Genomic DNA, 21137 nt, shown 5'->3' with positions numbered 1-21137 from the left:
ACTCCACTCCAATGCTGCACGGCCAAGGGGATTAGTCTACAGTGTTTGTTCAACATGGACCCTGTGCCCAACATCATGCCTGGCACTTTCAATGAAAAAACAACATACCGTGCATGGCTCTTGCCTGCAACAGAGCCACGATCTGGTTGGGATACTCATGGCAAACCCTGCCAAGGCTGAGCTTAATGCAGGATAAAGGGGGCACCAAGTCTGCTGGAGCTCAGGGAGAAGGACCAGGGAGGAACCCGGAAGGGAAGCAAGAGCTTGTCCTCAGGCCCACCCAAGTCCCCATCCAGCTCCACAGCCAACCTGCCGTATACCACTGGGCAAGTCACCTTACCTCTCTTAGCCTCTACTTTCTCATGTGCACATCGGGTCAGGATGTGATTAAAATCATGAGTGATGTGCCCAGATCCAGATGCTGTATGACCAACAGCAGTAACAATGCTTACCATGTGTCAGTTCTGTTCCAAGCACTGTACATGTTAACTCATTGTTAACTTGGAACAAGATTTGGAAGGGAACATGAAGACCCCCCCACACACACTTTGCAGACAAAGAAGTGCAGACCAAGAGAGTGAAGGAATTGCCCAAAGTTGCCTAGCTCGCAAGCAGTCACCTTAGGGCCCAATACATGCATGGTCCTTCTTCTTCCTCCACGCCATGGAGCAGTGCATGGAATGGACTTGAGATACCAGAGAAACACAAAGAGGACCTGGAATGAGGTAAAGTGTTAATGTGGCTTCACACACATTGTTCCCAATCGCCAAAAGGTGGAAGAAACCCAAGTGTCCACCAACAGATAATGGACACACCATGTGTGGTCTCTCCCGATGATGGAATAATACCTAACCTTAAAAAAGGAAGGGAATTCTGACACCTGCTACAACACAGATGGACACTGAGGACATCATGCTACATGAAATAAGCCAGTGACCAAAGGACAAATACTGTATAACCCCATTTTATGAGGTACCAAGAGCAGTCATATCTGCAGAGACAGGAAGCAGAATGGGAGGCAGCCAGGAGCTGGGGGTAGGGAGGGATGGCGAGTTAGGGTTTAATGATGCTAGTGACTGAATGTTCATGTCCTCCCCAAGTTGAATGTGATGGTATTAGGAGGTGCTTTGGGAGGTCATGAGGGTGGAGCCCTCCTCAGGGGGGATTACTGACTTACTGAAGAGTAAGTGAGACACCAAATCTGCCAGCACCTTGATCTCAGACTTCCCAGACCTCAGTACCATGAGAAATAAATGCTTGTTGTTGAATCTACCCAGTTGATGGCATTTCTGTTTTAGCAGTGACACCAATGAGTGCAGTGTCTCAGTTCTGCAAGATGGAGACGCTTCTCTGGATGCTGGTGAAGGCTGCTCAGAATGTACTGGAGCCTCCGAGCTGTACCCTTACGTCTGATGTGGCAAATTTTACGTTATGAATATTTTACAATTTTTCAAAATTAACGTGGCTGAAGAAGGCAGTCCTTCCCCCACTTTGACGGCCCGCCGTGGCTTCCGATAGCCTTATTTGTCTTTACTTGTTTCCCCAGCTGGTGTTTCTTGAGGACCTACTGTGTTTACAGTTAGAATCCTGGAGGCCTCGACAAACCATCATCCTAAAAGAGATATAGACAGCCCTGGGTTCTTCTGGCCCGTTTACCTTTATGAAGTCGTGGAAGCCTCACAACCACCCTTTGAGGTGGGTATCCTCACACCCGTTATAGATGACGAAACTGAGACGCGCGGAAACGAAGTGGTTTTTTTTGCCTGGGGTTACACAGCGGGACTTGGATCCCTGCAGCCCAGCTCCCTCTCTCCCAGCACACCTGTCTCAGCGGAAATGGAAGCCCCACTCTCATCCACGCACCGCCTCCCCATCCAACCGGGGTGCCCAGGCTTCTGGAGCAGCAAGCTCCCCCGCGTAGGGAGGGTCTATGCCACCGTGCTATACCAGGCACAAGTGTGTGGGCCCTGCCATTTCCAACGGCAGCATTTCCCAGGGCTGGGTTTTTTCCAGATGGAAGCCACAAGGTCCCCAGCTTAATTTGTTTCATGCAGGAACACTAATTAATGTTCCAAAAGCTGAGGCTGAGGAATCAAGGTATGTGTGTGTGCGCGCACGCGCATGTGTGTGTATAAGTACCCGCATGCCTGCTTGGGCAGCATGTGGTTGATACTTGGGTAACTTTCATTTTCCCCAACTTTTGAAGTGGGTGTCTTACCCAAGCCAAACTGTTGCGACTCAAAAAGCAGATCAGGCTTTCTTAAATCATAAAGACACTATACTGACCTCATGAGGGCAATCGATTCTCCAGCCTCCTACATATATCTTTGCTTGGACTCATCGCCCACAATACGATCGCTGGGCCTCTGAGGCCAGAGGCATTGGCTACGGAGTGACAGCCTCCAGAGCCCGGTGGACCTCAGCCACGGCTGCCACCACCCCCACCAGAACCTCAGGAAAAGCCTGGGGGTGGTTTGGTTTATCACAGCTCAGGGTTCTTATGGCTTCTTGTGGGCAGGGCCCAGGATGCTGAAAATCCTGCAAAATGGGAGACATTGTTGCCCAGTGCGGAAGAGTTCCGTCCAGAATGCTAACAGCATCTCCCACGGAGAAACCCTAAAAAGTATCCAATGACCTAATTTTTCAAGGAAGAAGGAAAGGCACAGAGACATGAGAGTTTCTCGTCCAGAGCTGCAGAGCAATTCCATACTTTAAAAGGGCTAGACCCCTCCAAGCACATCTGTTTTATCCCTTCACCGCCTTGCCCCCTCCTGCCCCACCCAGGGTCCCCTGCTGCATTTCTCACTTCCAAGGCTTCACAGAAGTTACTCCTTCTGCCTTCAGCCCTAACCCTGACCCCGACACCAGTGAATCCTTCCTTCTATGCCTAGATCAAAGTTTGCCATCTCTAGGAAGCCCGCCAGAGTCCTATCCCAGAACCAACCCACAGCAGTCTGCCTTGATTTTGACTTCCAGCCTGTGTGCTAAACTGCCTCTATAGAAGTCATTTGTCACCACAGCCACCAAAAGCAGGGACACAGCTGCTGTGCAGCCACGATGCCATCCTGTGGTCAGTGGTCAGGACAGGTCAGACGTTCCCATTTTGCCAATGGAAAACTGGAGGCTCGGGAAAGTTATGCAACTTAGGGGAGGTCACACAGTAAGGTAAAATAAGACAAAATAAGGATTTGCTCACATGGGAAGGCGAAGCCCACAGCACCCCTGCAAGGCCATGCCACCCCCTGCATGGCTCACACCCATCTGGACAGTGAGATCTTTAAAGGCAGGAGCTGTCTCAGATCCATCCACCCTTACTGTATGGTAAACCCTCCAGAATTAATGTCAGAGAGTCCAGAACCAGAGCCCTGCCATGCTGTCCTCCTGCGCCATGGCCCCTTTGTTCCATGAGACCACCGCTGGCCTGACATGACCTCCCTCCAGATATCAGGAGAGTCAGGGACAGGACCACAGAGCGAGATGACTCCTGAAGTTTCCTGCTTCCCACCCTGTCCCCAACAACCAACTATAGTTAAATACAGTAGCTTCAATCGGACGAACAGATTACCGTCCAGCCATTTCTTTATGGCTCAGCAGTTTGCTTGGGATATTGTAATGGGCAAGGCCCATCAGGGCTTCTAGAACTGTATCCTACACCTTCAACCACTCTGGGTAGGAATGGCAGTTGTGGACACCCCAGAACCTGACAGCTACCCGAGCAGAGCCTGAGGGCTGACATGGCAGGAGAAGACACTGAAGATGTTGGTCATCACTCCCAACCTCTGATATGGGCTCCTAGTGTCAAAGTATGGTGGACATGTTGGCATCTACCCAGAAGCCACTCCTCTACCTTCTCTTCCTAATAGAACCCCATTCTGTCTGCCTGGCAATGTGCCAGATACTCAGGAAAGAATCAAAACCATTCACGGTCACCATTCACGGTCTTTACCTCAGTGGTCCACAGAAGGGGAGCAGGCGACCCAGTTCTTGTCAATGATACAGAAGAGAAAACCTCTGTCCCCTCCTACGGTACTGAAGGAGTCCATCAGAAGCAGCCTGGCTCAACCAGATGATGGCATACAGGTAGGACCTGAACATGATCTCTTAGGGCGATTGTCATTTCACAGACATCAGTGAATAAAATGGAGGGCAGAGTAAGGAGTAACACCGGAAGCCAGAGAAGACTTGAAACTGCATGACATGGGTACAGATTTCAAGTCTTAACCATGAAACATGGAAGACATGATTGCTCCCGTCAAGGCTGAGCTTCCTGTCTACACCCCAGGTCGGATGACTCACGTGCATGCAATGCCCCACTTCAGAGTCCTCTGGTTACATCCCTGAAAACACACTTTATTTTTTAGAACAGTTTTTGATTTACAGAAACACGGGGACTATGGTACAGAGAGTTCCCATAGAACATGTACTCCGTTTCCCTATTACCAACATCTCAGACTAGTGTGGTGCATTTTTTACAAATGAATTGCCAATGTTTATGCGTTCTTATTAACTGAAGTCAGCACCTTATTCTGATTTCCTTAGTCTTCACCTGATGTCCTTTTTCTGTTCCAGAATCATATCCAGTGTCCTATATTTCATTTAGTTGCCACATTTGCACAGGCTCCTCCTAAGTGTGATGGTCTTTCCATCTTCCCTTGTTCTAGATGACCTTGACAGTTTTGAGGAGCACTGCCCAGGTATTGGGTAACAAGGCAGGGGTCTTTCTTAGCATCCCTGCTCCCTCAGGAAACCTGAGTCAGGTTGTAAAACCTTTTTCTCCCCGCACCCCCCCCCCCCGCTCCCTCAGCAAACCTGAGTCAGGTTGTAGAAACTTTTTCTACCTGCACCCCCGCCCCGCCTCTTTTCCTCCCAAGGTCAATTCCTGCCTTATACTACATTAGTCACACATTCTTCTAGAACATCTTCCTATTCAGGGCCACAACTTCAAGGTGGAAATTATAAGAGTGACCTCAATATTACTTTTATTCACGGACATTTTTATCTTGGCAGGACTGCAAAAGAACAGCCACTTATCAGACACTGACCATGAACCCAAAGAGGATGGGGGAAGGAAAGCCTTCACAGACATCAGTGAATAAAATGGAGGGCATTTCACTGGATCTTTCCACCAACTATGCACATAAGCACGGTCCACGTTACAGAGAAGGAAACAAGTCGAGGCATCTCAAGCTGTTTACTCAAGGTTACTCATCTGAACAATGGCACAGCCAGGATTCAAAGTCCTTCTTACTGCTACTGTTTGCTTCTGTCACTTAAACCGTGCACCTCTTGGGGTTGGTTCTCTGTCCACTGACCCAAAACTGGGCATCTGAGGTACCAGGTGCTACATTAGACTTTGGGCTCCAGAGAATGGCTACTGGCACAGAGCAAAGGTACAGCTACAAAGCCAGCCTTCAACCTTGTTAAATAGTCCAATGCAAGGTTCATCCAGCTGTCAGTTTTATGGTCCTAGCTTCACCTGCCTCAATTTCAGCCCCTTTCCATCAGGGTGAAAATAAATCAGACTTTTAAGTTCTCAATGTGTGACTGTATGGTCATGGCCACACACGGGAAAAATGAAGAAAGCAATGGTCTTTAACCCTATATATATATATGTTGAAATCTACTTCTTGTTGGTGGAAATCTTCCCTGATCCATGTAAACCGTGTTGACAAATTTTCCTGAGCCTCAGGTAGACTTGGTACACTAGAGTAGGTATCACACCACTGTGTAATCAGTTATTACCTACTCAGTCATGAGCCCGTTGAGGGCAAAAGCTGACTAATTCTTCCTTACATCCCCTAGTGCCAGCTCAGGGCCTGGCATCTGCGAGGCCTGAAATCAACATTTGCTGAGCAATCATGCAGAATTCCTGGAGTTGCATCATCAGATCCTTGCAGGCATGTTTATTATACCTAAAGGACTAAGATTTTCTCATGAAATTTCTTCCCAAACACATAAGGTGCTAAAATCATGACACCAAAAAAAAAAAAAAAAAAAAGAAGAAGAAGAAGAAGGAGGAGGAGGAGGAGGAGGAGGAGGAGGAGAAGAAGAAGAAGGTGTTCAAGAAGAAATCTCAACATTCCCTCTAACATTCCAGAATCCTAAAGCTGGATGTTAATTTCCCCAGAAAACCAGAACAGAGGCAAAGGGCGGAAGTCACAGGAACCACACTTCACAGCTAAGATCCTTCCGTTTTCTCAGCAAAAGATGTGTTTATTTGAGCAACTGGAATATCTATTTTCATCTTGTTTTGAAAATGCTAATGTTTCTCACATTATAAATTAGTAAGAGTCTTCATTCTTTGAAAGTATCACCAAAACCACTCAGAACCATAGTGTCAGCAGGACTGAAGTTCTCCAGGCTTATTTTAAGCAACTCTCCTATTTTATTTCGTGAAAATTTCTAATATGTGAACACACGATAATCTCAACAGGAGACAGCTCCTTCCCCCAAAGGGTATCGCAGATGATGGTTTCATGGTGCCAGGTTTGAGAACTCCCACATATAACGGAGCTCAGAAACGTTAGCTATCACTAGAAACCAGGCACTGAACTGACATATTTACGCGTACTTTGATTTCAGATTTTTTTTTTCTTGAATGACTGTCCTAAATGAAAAATTAATGAGAGGGTAAAACATTACAGAATTACCATGACCCTTGGGCCACAAAGACTTCCTTTACTTAAGAACCACTGAGAAGACATAGAAACACTTGTGAACTCATGTCACAATATTTCCTTCATTTAGGAATTATGTAGCCATAACAGCCAGTCCCCTCCCATTCTGCTCCAGAACCCACTGGCAGCCCCTGCCACACATGGCCTTTGAAAAACAGCCCACATTTTTGTCAAAGGGATTTCTCTGAGAGGTAATACCCTGGAGCAGCCCTGAGTCAAGGATGGATGGAGTTTGAGGATAATTGTGCATCTTTCCACACTGCAATCCAGAGTCCCTGGGGGCTGAGCTTCAAGGGCCCCACGGTAACCTGCATGGAAATACATCCTCTAGCCATTTTCTCCTTCCTGCTGGATTTCCCTGCCCTTCCCCAGTTTTACTTATTTCTCTATTTTTTTTTTTTTTTTTCCTGAATCATCTCCTAAATTGTGCATTCTCAATAGGAACAGTGTCATCCTCTAGGAGGGCAAAATCAGTTCATGGGGGCAATGGGGCTGGGGGAAAAATGTTACTTTTTTTTATATATCAAGCTTTACATACTGTGTACAGAGAAATATGCAGTATATCTGTGGCATTAAAATGTCTTGGGTGGGAATAATTAGGGAAAAATACCTTGAAAACTCCTCAAAGAGGAGATAGTGAAAGCAAGATTGAATAATCCTGTGTGAAATATACCATTTGCACTGAGCTCCCTGGCCCAGAGAGCCCCCAGAGGAACACAGGCTAAGATTCAATGCTAATACACTGCTGAGCACTTGTGTGAATTATTTCATTTAATCCATTCGACAACCTGTAAGGCAGGGAGTATTAGGTTCATTTAACAGATTAGAAGTAAAATGACATGTTGAAGGCTACAGAGCCAAGGAGCCTAAGACTTGGGGTTAGAACTCCGGGTTCCTGGGGGCTGGGCTCTCGGCCACATGTTAGGAGAACCATCTCCAGTGTTAAGCCCAACATGGTGCAGGGAAGCAACTCTCTGTCAGTTCTCTGTCAGTTCCTGTTGTTAATGAAAATAAATCAGGTTTCCATGAATGGACCAAATGGTGGTGCTGTCCCATAAGTGACACTATAAACAATCCAAATGGATAAAAACATTACTTACAAGATGATGGTTTTGAATGCCCCAACTCAATGCTGACCTCAAAGGAAAGCAAAGAGTACTTGATAATGATTCTTGGCAGAGGACAGGAGGGTCGGGGACAGGGAGGAGATGGAGAAATGGTGGTTTGGGAACTGGGAATTTCAGCAAAAGAAAAACCCTCCTTGGTAAGAGGCTGCCTGGAGCCTATGTATGGACGCCTGATCTGCCTGCCCCTGGCTTTTCCTCTTTCTTCTGTTCATTTGATCTGCACCCTGAGCCAGTATAACCTGGAATTCTACTGTAGCAAAACTGCTCCCTTGGTACAAGAACATCATGGGCAGAAGCCCTTGTGGCTGTATGGGAGCCAGCCTTGGAAGAAGACCCGAGTTCGAGTCGTTCCTTTTTCAGCAGCATGACTACAGACAAGTTTCTAAGGGCTCTGGGCATCAGTTTCATCTTCTCTACAGCTCCTTCCAGCTCTGAAGGCCTCTTAGGTCTATAATCGGCCAAGTGCCTCTCCCAGTGCTGGGTCCTTAAATCCCATAACCTGCTGTTATGTAATTGCTGCTGATCAGTTTGATTAGTTTGATTAGGCCTGATTACTAAGGCCTTCTGGGTTCCACCTTCTGGACTGACATCACCAGGTAGAGAAGCATCCATGACTGATACATGTGGGGTGAGATAAAGCAAAAGCTGGGATTCTAGCAAAGGGTAGGAGTAGGGAGTAGGGAGATAAACTGTGATAGTGCTAAGTGATTTTCCATTAGTACAGATGGTCGGGACTGGATGAACACATTCCCCTAGCACAGTATGTTGGATAATATTTCACTCCATCCCTTCAAAAAGACACCCATAAAGGGAGAAATGGGCTTGAATTGCTAACACAAGTTTACAAAGAATCTAAGGGTCAATGGCAAACTCTATGTCAGGCTGCTTGCTTCTTAAGAAAGCCGGATGTGACAATTTTTAAGAAGCGATCTGCTCTAAGAATTATTGTTACTCATATGTATAAAGCAGGAATCCTACTGATGTTGCCCAAGGAGAGATATAATAAACTATGAAGTGATGCAAAAACATTGGATTGCTGATGGTTATATTGATATGCAGGGCTTATATGCCCCAACTCAAGTGTTACACTCTTAGAGGGTTTGAACAATTTTACAGGTCTCTGGAAGGAGGGTGCGTGGAAGAGAGGAAAAGGCGATCCTAGCCCAAGTCTTCAGCAAGGAGAGAAGCCCACCATAGGAGGAACCCAATCAGAGTGAAGGCACGGCACACTCTGCACACATTTTTATTCTTCATAAACTACAAGCAAAAAGTAATTTTGTTCCTGAATTATAACCCAGTTTGTTCTCCCAAGAGCACATTTTCAAACTCCTCTATCCCTCTATGACAGAATGAAAAGTCCCGTCCAACAAGGTCACAGTTCGGATGGAACCATATCTGCATCCAATTAACCTATAAAACGAGAGGTGGCCCAAGACCTCAGTATTGGCATTGGCATCATCTTGTCACCTGCAAACCTCTTCCTGGTCATTGTCCCCAAACGTGAGCACCTTTCATCCCTGTGGATGTGCGTGCTAAGTTAGATCACTGATAGGTTCCTGGTATCAGTTAATGGAGCACAGACAGCAATGTGGCAAATTTGGGCGTGGACAGATGCTCAGACCCAGACAGAGAGGTCCCAACTGTGGACTCATCTGATCCTGCTAGAGCTTTAGAGAAACGTCACCACCATAGTTTCCAAAGCACTCCCTCACACATTTTCTCCTGGGATTCTAACTCTAATCCCATGTAGTGGGCATATGCAGACGGTAGGACTAGTGAGGTGTCTGAACCACATGGTTAATGCAATTCTCCTAACAGCTCATCCAATGCACTTCTGACAGACCCACAGTGGTCTTGGGCCACCCCAAACCACAGCCACATGATTCTGTGTCTACAAAGGGTTTTTAATCAATCCATACTGGAGGACCTTTCCTTTGCTTTTTTTCATATTGCTCAGTTTTATTTTAAGATCTTGTTTACTTATTTGACACAGAGAGAGAGAGAGAGAGAGAGAGAGAGAGAGCGCGCGCGCACGTGCGCAAAAGCACAGAGAGCAACAGAGGGAAGAGTTGGAGAAGCAGACTCCCCACTGAGAAGGGAGCTCCATGCAGGGCTTGATCCTGGACCCTGGAATCAGGACCTGATCTGAAGGAGCCACCCAGGCATCCCACATTGCTCAGTTTTAAAAAGATGTAACAAATTCCCTTTCATTCTGTCAAAACTTCAAGACCCAGACAAAAAAAGAGACAGCAGGACCTTGATTCTTTGGAAAATGTCATTGGATCCCTGTGGACCTACAAAACTTTTAAACATGGATGGACTTATTTTTCATGAATACAAACTTGAAAAGGGGAGCTTCCTAATAATGCGAGTATAATAATGGAGTATCCAAGTTAACTGCATGCAGCCTTCAGTTCTCCAAGCAGGAGAGGAAGCCTAGTCATCAACTGGACAAACAATAGGACCTTCATCTTCCCTCCAGTGGCATAAACCTCCTTTGGAGGAATCTCCTTAACACAACACAAGAGGCTCAACAGTGCATGCCCTTTCTGCCTGCTTGGTTCCTCGTTTGCATATTATTATTGCATTTGCCAGACTACTCAAATTTCGTTATTTCAAGTGTCTCTCTCCATAGGAGAACTGTGGCTCATCTCTCTCAACAGCCAGGCACAAAGTTTGGCACTTGATTCAGCGTGTGCAACCTTGACATGAATGACCTTAGCACGCTAAGCTACACCTCTGTACTGTTTGCCATTAACCAGACAAAAGCCCAAGGTGGAGTAAGCTCAGATACGTTGTATACAGAATCCATGAACCAAAAAACCTGTTGAGCTCTGCCAGTGGTTCTGAAGCCTGGAATCACTGAAGGACCATGCCTGGACCCCCACAGACCAATGGCATCAATTTCTGGTGTGGGGCCTCTCATCTGTTCTCACGTGTGTGTTCTATGCTGTTTGCGCATGTTTAGTCCTTTATATTTTTTTAGTTTTTTTTTTTTAAGTATTTTTTTAAAGATTTTATTTATTTATTTGACAGACAGAGATCATGAGTAGGCAGAGAAGCAGGCAGAGAGAGAGGAGGAAGCAGGCTCCCCGCTGAGCAGAGAGCCCAATGTGGGGCCCGATTCCAGGACCCGGGGATCATGACCTGAGCCGAAGGCAGAGGCTTTAACCCACTGAGCCACTTTAACTTTTTGATTTTTTTTTTTTAATTTAAAGTTAAGAGTGCTATAATACCTATATATATTCTCTTCCCTGTGATTTTCCAACTGTTAATATTTTTGCCACAATTACCTCCTTCTCTCTTTTCCTGTGGGTACGTGCTATGCTCACATATACACACTTGCATGGTCTACATGTGTGCCCAACATTGGAAAGTAAGTTATTGGTATCATGACACTTGAACTACTAAAGATTACACCATGTGGCTCGTAAAAAATAGAACATTCACCTCCAGGACCACAATGCAATGACCACACTCAAGAAATTAAATTTTGACATAACAATGTTCTCTAATATGGAGTCCATGTTCAAATTTTCTTAACTGTCCTTATAACAATATCCTTTTTTTTTTTTTTAAGATTTATTTATTTATTTATTTGACAGACAGAGATCACAAGTAGGCAGAGAGAGAGGAGGAAGCAGGCTCCCTGTTGAGCAGAGAGCCCGATGCAGGGCTCGATCCCAGGACCCTGGGATCATGAGTCACCTGAGCCGAAGGCACAGGCTTCAACCCACTGAGCCACCCAGGCGCCCAATATCCTTTATTGTTATTTATTTTTTTCAATCTGGGATCAAATTAAGAATCATGAAAGTCACTTGTGTTTTTTTCCAGCTTTACTGAGATATAATTGACATACAACATTGTGCAACTTTAAGTGTACCATGTTATGATTTGATGCATACATATGTAATGAAATGACTACCACATAAGGTTCACAATCATATCCATCACCTCACACAGTTAACTGTGTGTGTATGTGTGTGTGATGAGAACTTTCAAGATCTACTCTCTGACAAACTTTCAAATATACAATATAGTATTGTTGACTACAGTCCCCGGACTATACAGTAGATCTCCAGAACGTATTCATCTTATAACTAGAAGTTTGTACCTTTTAACCATCTTCACCCATATCCCCCAGCCCCGAGCCACTGGCAACCACCAATCTGATCTCTGTTCCTAAGTTCAGTTTTGTTTAAGATTCTACATATGAGTGAGATCGTACAGTCTTCGTCTTTTCTCTGCCTTAGATTTCTTAACATAATACCCTCAAGGCTCATCTCTGTCCGTGTCATCAAAAATAGCATGATCTTCTTCTTTCTTATGGTTGAACAGTATTCCATTGTGCGTCCATACCACATTTTCGTTATCCATTCACCCATCCATGGACATTCAGATCATTTCCTTGTCTTGTCTGCTAAACGTTTTGTTGCAATGTCCACTGGGGTTCACGTTCTTTAAGACAGTGATTACATTTCCTTCAGACAGACCCCAGAAGTGGGATGGCTAAATCATCTGACAGTTCTATTTTGAATTTTTTGAGGAACTTCTGTACTGTTTTACGTAGTGTGAAAACTGTATACCAATCTACCTCCCTACCAACGGTGCACCAGGGCTCCTTTTTCTCCATATCCTCACCAACACTTGTTATTTCTTGGATTTCTGACAACAGCCATTCTAACCCCTCCCTGGGGTTTTAATTTGCATTTCACTGATGATGAGTAGACGTTGAGCCCTTTTCATGCACATGTTGGCCACGTGTGTATCTTCTCGTTATTCAGGTCCTGTGCCCATTTTTTAATAGGATCGTTTGCTTTCTTGTTGTTGAGTTGTAGGAGTTCCTTATATATTTTGGAGATTAAGCTCTTACCAAACATAAGATTTACAAATATTTTCTCCCGTTCTGCAGGATGCCTTTCCATTTCGTTGATTGCTACTTTTCCGTGCAGAAGTGTTTTAGCTTGATGTGGTCCCATTTGTTTACGTGCACGCACTGCATTGGGCTGTCATGGCCCTTTGAGCTGCTTTAACTGAGACCGTTCTTGTTTATTCTTCCGACAGGGACCACTTGGAAGACTGTGCCAGACATCTTGCGGCATGTCCCACAATGTGAGTTTGTTTATTATTTCTTCATGATTGGATTCAGGTCATTTTAGGCACGACTGCAGGTATGTTGTTCATTTCCACTGAATTATTCCGGAGGAGGGTAAGGTCAGTTGGATTCATTATGTACAAATTCGATGACTGATTCAAGACGCATCTGCCAGATTTTTCTTCTTACCTAGGTGATTCACAGGTATATCACAGTTTGAAATGTCTTGCTCCTACTCCGTGTGTACATAACCTGCAGACCAGCTGCTCTGCTTTCTCCTGGGGATTTTTTTTTTTTTAAGTAAATTCTATGCCCAATGTGGGGCTCAAACTCATGACCCTGAGATCAAGAGTCTCATGCTCTACTGACTGGGCCAGCCAGGCGCCCCTCCCCTGGGGACTTTTCAGAAGAGCAGCTGTACATAGAGCCTCACCAGGAAGGTAGAGTTTCAGTCTCTGTTACCTTTCTTCTGCATCATCTGCCACTGGGGACAACAGTGACATGGTGAAGACAGCAGTATGACAGGGATCCCAGCTCTGCTGCTTAGGTAGCCCCAAGGGTCTGGACAAATCACATAACTTCTTAGAACCTGTTTTCATTTCCAAAGGAGAGAGGCTGTACCCTCCCTTCCAGCACTGATGGCCACCTGCCATGAGCCTGGCTCCTGGACAGTGACATACTGACTACCTGGGGTCACAGACCCTCCCAGCGCACCCCATCGCTGGGGTTCAAGGCACCTGCTACTCTGGGCACTTGCGGTCAAACCCTTCCTTGACTTCTTCATTGGACTTCAGGGGTTTGAAAGTATCATAAAAAAAGGAAAGCCAAGAAGAAGGCAAGGAGTTCAGAAAAGGAAAAAAAAAATAGAACAAGGTCATTAGAGAGAGGAGAGGGGCATGGATTTGATCAGAGGGGCAAGAATAAGGCAGATTAAATAGGACTGAGAGGAGAAGCAACAAGGAAACAGTATTTACTGACTATCTGCAGTGGTTGGGGGAGGTCATTGAGAGGATGTGATTGCCAGGTGACTGTAGGGCTGGACCTCACTCACTCTCCACCCCCGCCGCCCCGTCCTTGGACTGTGCACTCCCTCATCCACTGTATCCATAGTGGGAGCTGTTCCAAAGACGCAGCCTTGCGATTAAGGTGCTGCAGACGCTGTCTGTATTGTGTATATTACTGAACCCCATTAAGGACTCTCTGAAAACCTTTAAGATTCTGGAGAGTGGGTGGGGAGACCTACTCATCTTTCAGTGCCAAAGATAAGCCTTGAATATAAGTCCCCTTGCTTACGAAACCTGCCACCTAGGGATCTAGAGTGGCCCGCCTCCTCCTTTTTCCCTTTCCCCTTGCCCTCTGTCTGCAGAGGGGACCAAGTTTCAGATTTAACACAGGGAACGCCCAAGGTTGCAAAACAGCACAAGGCAATGTTTACGTGTTGTCTATCATCACCTCAATTAAATTTCACAACAGCCCCAGGAGATAGGCCTGACTATCTCTACACCAGAAATAAAGAAACCAAAACCCAGGAAAGTGAGCAAATTACTCCAGGTCACACAGCCAGGTTAGAGCAGATTGGATTAAACCCGGGTCTGACTCCAAAGACCAGCACACTCTTGCAGCCGAATAAAGACGGGCTGTGATACCACACCTCACACCTGTCAGCACAGCTATTATCAAAGAAAAAAAAAAAGACAAAAACAGAAACCAAATCGAAACCAAGAGAAACAGTGTTGGTAAGGATAGGGAGAAACTCAAAGCCCTGCATGGTGTGGGTGGAAATGCAAAATGCTGGAAACGCTGGAATGGCGGAAACAATGGAAAACAATATGGAGGTTCCTCAAAAATTAAAAATAGAGCTACCACATGATGCAGTCATCTCACCTTTGAATACGTATCCAAAGAACTGAAATTGGGATCTGAGCGATATTAGCACTCCAGGTTCAATGGAATACTGTTTGTAATAGCCAAGATGTATGGACGAGCTCCTTGTCCATCGACAGATGAATGGAGAAAGAACATGGAATACTGATCAGCCTCTCAAAAGAGGGACTAGAGAGCCTTCAGTCAATAGGCTAAGACCACCAGTCAGCCCCTTGCATTCCAAAGTACTTGTTGCTGGGTTCTTGTGCCCCACCTCCCAGCCTTGCCTGCCCCCACGTCCCCAGGGGCCAGCCCACTTCCGAATGCAAACAGGGGGTATTTCCTGTGACCAAGTTCCCTTGGTCCTTTAACAGGTGAGTGAGTGGTCAGACCCAGCTGGCCGCCGCAAGGTGGTGAGGGCAGCAGGAGTCTTGTGCACAGTATCCAACCAGCAACAGTGCCAAGAGGAAGCCAGCATCTCTCTACAGACAGGCTAGGGAAGGGGAGTCCTGGGACAAAGTCAGAACACAACAGTGGTTTGTGCTTTTAAGGAGACCCCTATTCAGATTCAACCAATGACTATTCCATGTCTGGTGTTGGGCTCATTTCATTCACAGGTTTTAAGCCTGAACATCGCCCTGTGACAGGGCCCTGTAATCATCCCAACCTCCAGGCCACACAAAATTGCAGAGGCCTCAGGGGGTCCAGATGCAAGTTCCAAGTCCAACACGTTCTCCACAACAGCAGGATCCTTTTCAAGCTCAGGAAGCAGAGAAGGGAGCAGCCTCACTGAGGTCAAAGCATGGTTTCCCACTCTGTCCTCTCCTCCCCTTAGTCCATTTTAAGACTTCTGCAAGCTATTCTGTTCACTAAAATCCCTCTTGTGGCTTTGGTGATTGTGGTGATAAGATAAAGCCATAGCAAGCAAAGTCCTGGGGAGCCTTCCGCTCACCCAGTCAGTGCATGCTTGCCTGCTAACCACCACAGACCCCGCAGCCTGCTGGAAACAGAACGCCAAAGAATACCATGGCCCTATCCCCAAGTAGCTCTCGGTTCGATGGCAGAGACCAGTAAGCAGATCAATTTAGTGTAAGGCGCAAAATCCTACAGATGGGAATGTTGCAGAGGAGGGCGATTCTAGCTCAACTTTGGGTGGGAGCGGTGGTGGGGGGGGGGGTAGCAAAACGCTTTCCAGAAGAAGCCACGTCAGAGCTGGGTCAAGGTGAAAATGAGTAGCCAGGAAAAAATAAGGATGAGCATTTAAGGCAAAGAGAGCATGGTTAGGTAGGGTGGGGGTCTTTGGTCTCCACATTTGCTGTAGTCTACCTTCAAGACAGGAATGGGGCGGGCAGGAGGTGGGGATCGCATCTCATGGGCCTGATTCATTAAAAGAATAAAAGCATGCACTAGACTGTGAACCCACAGCCAGCCCAATTTCCTGGCCCCCTTATGCTATTAGCTACAGCCCAGAACAGGATAATGGATGCTTCGAAGCACGAATTACAGTGCCTCACAAAATCCTGAATCATCAATGAAAAGTTCAATTTGTTCACTTGACTGCACTTGAGGACGGATGTACAGTACATCCACTAACTAGGTAGGCTTCAGTTTCAGGAGTTCACACCAAGCCCAACAAGGTTTCCTATATAATTCCCAATGAATCAGAAGCTGCAATCCCACCACCGCCTGAGCCCACTCCGCGTGTCCCAAACACTGTGCTTCCCTGGATGCTGACTAGTCCCTGTTTTGTTTCCAAATCCCATTTCTAGCCATTGCCAGCTGTGAGCTAGCACGTAGAGGCAGAGGTATTCTTATGAGCCCTGTGTTATCAGGGAGGTGAGGGGCACCCAATGATGCCCAGTGAAATACCAGAGCCCTGCAATTGTTGGCAGAGGGTCAGAACTGGGATCCAGCTCAGAAACACAGTTGAGGTCCCTCAATGTGAAACTCACTGAGGTCAAAGCATGGTCTGCAAGCAACATTGCATTCAGATGTTAGCAGCCAAAAGAGCCGCTGTGTGATCTTGGACAAAGGGTTTCACTGAAGTTTTCTTACTCTCATCTCTAAAACGTAGACAGTAATTCCCACCTCATGAGATCCTGGAGAGAGTTCGATGAAATAAATGATTTGCATGTCTGAAAGCATCTGGCTAGGTCTTCACCTCTTCCTTATGCCACACTCTCAGATTTTCATGGTCCTCTCTGGGAAACAAGGCTACAGGTTTGGGCATTCTCAAATCTGCTTCTGCATGATGGAATAATCCGAAAGAAGGATAAAATCAAGACTCTGTCAGTAACAGGGCTTAGCTATCCCTCCCCCAGGTTGGGCAAGGCAACAGCAAGGGGTGCTGGCTAGGAATGGTGGGAAGTAAACAAAGAGGGACCCCGCAAGCTACAGTGGAACCCCAGGTTTGGAAGTCAGCCAATAAATAGTGAATGCCATTTACACGCAAAAAGACATATTGATTCTCTGTATGTTTGTGTGCACTCAAATCCGTACTTTTTTTTTTTACTATAGCAATCCAGTATCAATTTAACTAGTCATTTAATTTAACTGAACCCCCTTGGGTTCATTTGAACTAAACACAGTGCTAGAAACAGAGAAGAATATAATTTTCGTCCATTTTTACCCCCCAAAGAAAGCAAATGGAAGAGTAACCCTTGCTAGCCCTTCTCTCCAGCCACTAACACCTGCAAATGCAGGCAGAGGTGGATGCCAGACGCTGGACCATCCCAAATCCACGTTCTTGGCTGGATGCCCCCCTCTCTGCTGCCAGTTCCTCAGTTTCAGGGAGGCATCCTCTCCAAGCTTCTATAACCTCACAGGGAAACCTGTTGCCAAGTCGGAGGTCCTGTGCAGACGCCCCCACCTGGTGGCCAAATCTGGAAAAGCCACTGCAACCAAAGATGATTGGCAGGTAGCAGCTCCAAGGCTCCCTGAACTCTCCGGGACCGCAACAGTCATGGGTCAGTCGGAGGAGGACACAGAGGAATATTCACGACTAAAGGCACAGAAAGGGTCAAAGTTATGGCCAATTCCCCGCCAAAACCCTGGTAACGTAGGGCTTCCCAAGAAGCAGCCATCAGAATGACTAAGCCACAGACAGGAAGCTCAGGGTAACTGGAAATGCCCTGCCAGCCCTGGGGTGTCTGGTGACATCTCTGATTTTCTCTCTTGGGTGAGGAATCACCACTACCATCCTCTCCCCTCTCCCCCAAGTGCAAGAAGATTTCCTGTCCCGAGTGTCAGTGCAGAAGATAGTTCCATCTTCCTTCCCCGGCAACACATTTTCATCCTGACTAGCAAGGAGACGCTTTCTAGCGAAGGGTGCCTGGGGTCAAACCTCCAGTCAGGCCCCATCATATGGCCCGCACCCTCGTCCAGCCAAAGTGAGAGAAGGGGCAGCAGCTGGCCTTGAGGGGATATCAGGACCAAATCGTGGAGATGCCTCAGCCAAAATAACCCCAGCCCTCATCTCCTGGCACTGTTAAGCCTCAGCTTCTCTGTCTAGGCTGCAGCCTGAGAGATTCTCCTTCGCTTATATTCTCTCTCCTGCTCATTAACTCCCATAAAAATAACCCAAAGACACTCATTTTGACCAGTCCAAGCCCCCAGCTAGAGCAACACCAGGTTGTATACCAGGATGGAGCCCTAAGGAGTAGCACAAGCAAGCGATTGATACCCGCGTTCATGCGCGCGCTCGTGCACACACACACACACACACACACACACACCCCACTGTGGGCAGTGTACCACTCCCATCCCTAACTCTGGGATGCATCATCTAAACTCAGTAGCGATCCCAGAAGAAGGGACCCACCCCAAGCAGAAACACAGAGCGTATGGAAGGGATCCGCTTCATCCTGTTCATCCTCCACGTTAATTGGAAAAGAAACATCATTCTTTTAAGCTTCGATACCAACATCCGGAGAAGGTGTCATAAATGCGCACCCGCGCGCACACAAACACGCCAATCCCATCTCCAAATTAGCTGGGGAACCACGCTTGGATCCTCTAAGCCGTGGTGCCCAACACCTGGAGAGTGGCTCACAGACACACGGACACACACGGCGGAGAAACACGAATGATAGACTGCTCTCCTCAGCCGACGGGCGTCCCTGGGCTTTAAGGCCCCGCAGCCGTCCTGGCTGGAGCCCCCACCCCGAGCCCCAGCCCCCGCCGCCGAGCGGCTGGGTACTCACACGAGCGCGTGGTAGAGCAGCGCCCAGCCCCGCGGTCTCTCGAGGGCGTCGTAGATCAAAGTTTGGATGCGCCGGTACTTGGCGTTGTTCCTCTTGACAGGGCGGCTCAGGGGGGTCTTGGCCAGGAGCCCGATGCCCTGCGGGGTCCTCCGCAGACCCTCGTCGCGGCCGCCGCCCTCCAGCAGCAGGGTCCCGTCTTTGTCAGCTCCGGCCCCGAGCGCCAAGGTGACTTGCTCCACGTCGCCGGGCGCCAGCCCCACTTTCCGCTCCTCATCGCCGGCCGCCGCCGCGTCCCCTCCGGCGGGGTTAGCGGCCCCGCCGCCGCCGCCCCCGTCGCCGCCGCCGGCAGCCGCCCCCGCCGCCCCCGCCGCCCTGCGTGCCTTGAGCCCCATCTGTCTCGCCCCCGCCGGCCGCTTCGCCTTCTCCGCTGCTGCTCCGGGAAGAAGGGGCGCTCGGGGTGCGTGGATGAGGCGGCGGCGGCGGCTGCAAGCCCAGGAACTCCAATGCCATGATCCGCGCGCCGCTCCCCCCCCCCCCCCCCCCCAACAAACCAAAGGAGGGCCCCCCGGGGGGCAGGGGAGGCCAGGCAGCGGGAAGGGGTCACATCCCGCACAGGTCAGCCGCGGGACCCTGAGGGGCGCGAGCCGCGGACTGCGGGGAGCGGGCGAGGGCGCGTGAGGCTGGCGCGGAGGCGCTAGGGCGCGCGGCAGCGGGAGCCTGGCACCGGCGCTCCGGGGCGGCGGCGGCGGCGGCACCCGGGCCGGCGAGCCCGAGACAGCATCGCAGTTTATTTACAAGCCCGGTGCCAACCGCCCGCCAGCCCGCCAGCCCCCCGCGCCGCCGCCGCCTCCGCCCTCCTCCGCACTCCCCCCGCCGCGCCCCTCCCCGCCCGCTCCAGCCTCAGCCCCGCAGCAAACGCCTTGAGCCAGAGCGCCGCGGGCCGAGCGCACGCCGCCGCCGCCCCCCGCCTCCCTCGCCGGGGTGGGGCCCCATTGTCCCGCCCCGTCGCGGCGGGAGGCCTTCCCGGCGCCCCGCCTCCCCGCCCTCCGCCGCCCCCCACCTCGGAGCACCCAGCGGGCGGTCTGCGCTGAGGCCGCGGAGCCCGGCTACCCCTGTTCCCGTGGGCGTTAGGGCTTTCCCCGGGCTGTGCGCGGGGGCAAAGGGGAGAAGGCGCGGAGGGACTGAGGCAGGGGGTTCGTCTGTAGACCTTCAGCGCCGGCCTGACTGCTGCAGCTTTCTGTTCTCTGGTCACCTCCCAACCCTGCTTTTTGGCTTTGGAAGTAAAATCCAAGTTGCTGGGTTGGCTAAGGCCAAGCGCGCCCTGAGCCCACAGACTCTGGGTGGCTCCCTGTTCGCTTTCTGATTCATGGTGGACATTGCCGCCCTCACCTCCCTTGGCCCTTCGCCCTTGCCGGCTCTGGCAAGCAGAGGGTTGAAGAAATACAAAGAACTCGCGGAATTGGCTTGGCTTCTAACTTGGACTCTAGCAAGCCATTCCCTCTCTTGCCTGAGCCTGTTCATTCATTCAATTGCTAAACCCTAAGTGAGCTTCTATTGAGAGGGGCAGTGTCCTCCGACCTGAGCATAGCAGATCCCTGCACTCCTAAAGCTTGCATTCTGGAAAGATAGAAGATAATAACGGAAAACAAACATATATAGTGTAATTGCCAAGACTGGTGGATGCTTTGAGGAAGCAAAATAACGTGCTGTGCTTGAAGTAGGGAATTTTTTTACATTGGCTGATCCTGGAAGGTCTCCTTGTGGAGGCGACATTTTGGGGTAAGACCTAAGTGACAAGCTGGGGCAACTATGGAAACGTCAGGAAGAGCATTCCAAGCAGCAGAAGAGGAAGCTCAAAGATGAAGTGTGGCTTGAGTGCGTTAAGTGCAAAGGAAGGGGAGGTCACAGTTAGGCAGGGCCTAGATCACATTAAATCAATTGCAGAGGTCGGTGAGGGCCCCCTGTACTTTGAACCTAACATCTCCTTCTTCCATGGCCACCACCATTACAGAGATCCTGCTGCCCCCTGGTACCTGGAACCTCCTTCACTTCCCACTCTCTCCAGGCTTGTCTTGGGCAGAGGGAGGGGTTATGGACAAGGCCAAGTCAAGGATCCTAGGCTTATGGGAGCCCCCAGAAGGCCTTCAAAGGAATGCCAGGAGTTGGCCAAGGA

General features: G+C 48.7%; 1 protein-coding gene across 1 annotated transcript in view; it reads right to left on the bottom strand.

The window, feature by feature from the left end:
- KCNQ3 (potassium voltage-gated channel subfamily Q member 3) overlaps positions 1 to 19834 on the bottom strand; it is a 289992-nt gene extending 270158 nt beyond the window's left edge. The window contains exon 1 of the mRNA XM_032873515.1: positions 18965 to 19834. Coding sequence (XP_032729406.1) covers positions 18965 to 19356 — 392 coding nt within the window. The 5' untranslated portion in view covers positions 19357 to 19834. The remainder of the gene's footprint in view (positions 1 to 18964) is intronic.
- Between the last annotated feature and the right edge of the window lie 1303 nt (positions 19835 to 21137).

The sequence above is a fragment of the Lontra canadensis genome, unplaced genomic scaffold, assembly GCF_010015895.1.
Source record: "Lontra canadensis isolate GAN:19392208 unplaced genomic scaffold, GSC_riverotter_1.0 scaffold49, whole genome shotgun sequence".
Taxonomy (NCBI): domain Eukaryota; kingdom Metazoa; phylum Chordata; class Mammalia; order Carnivora; family Mustelidae; genus Lontra; species Lontra canadensis.
Note: the sequence above shows the minus strand (reverse complement) of the source record. Positions and strands in the feature narration are given on the sequence as shown.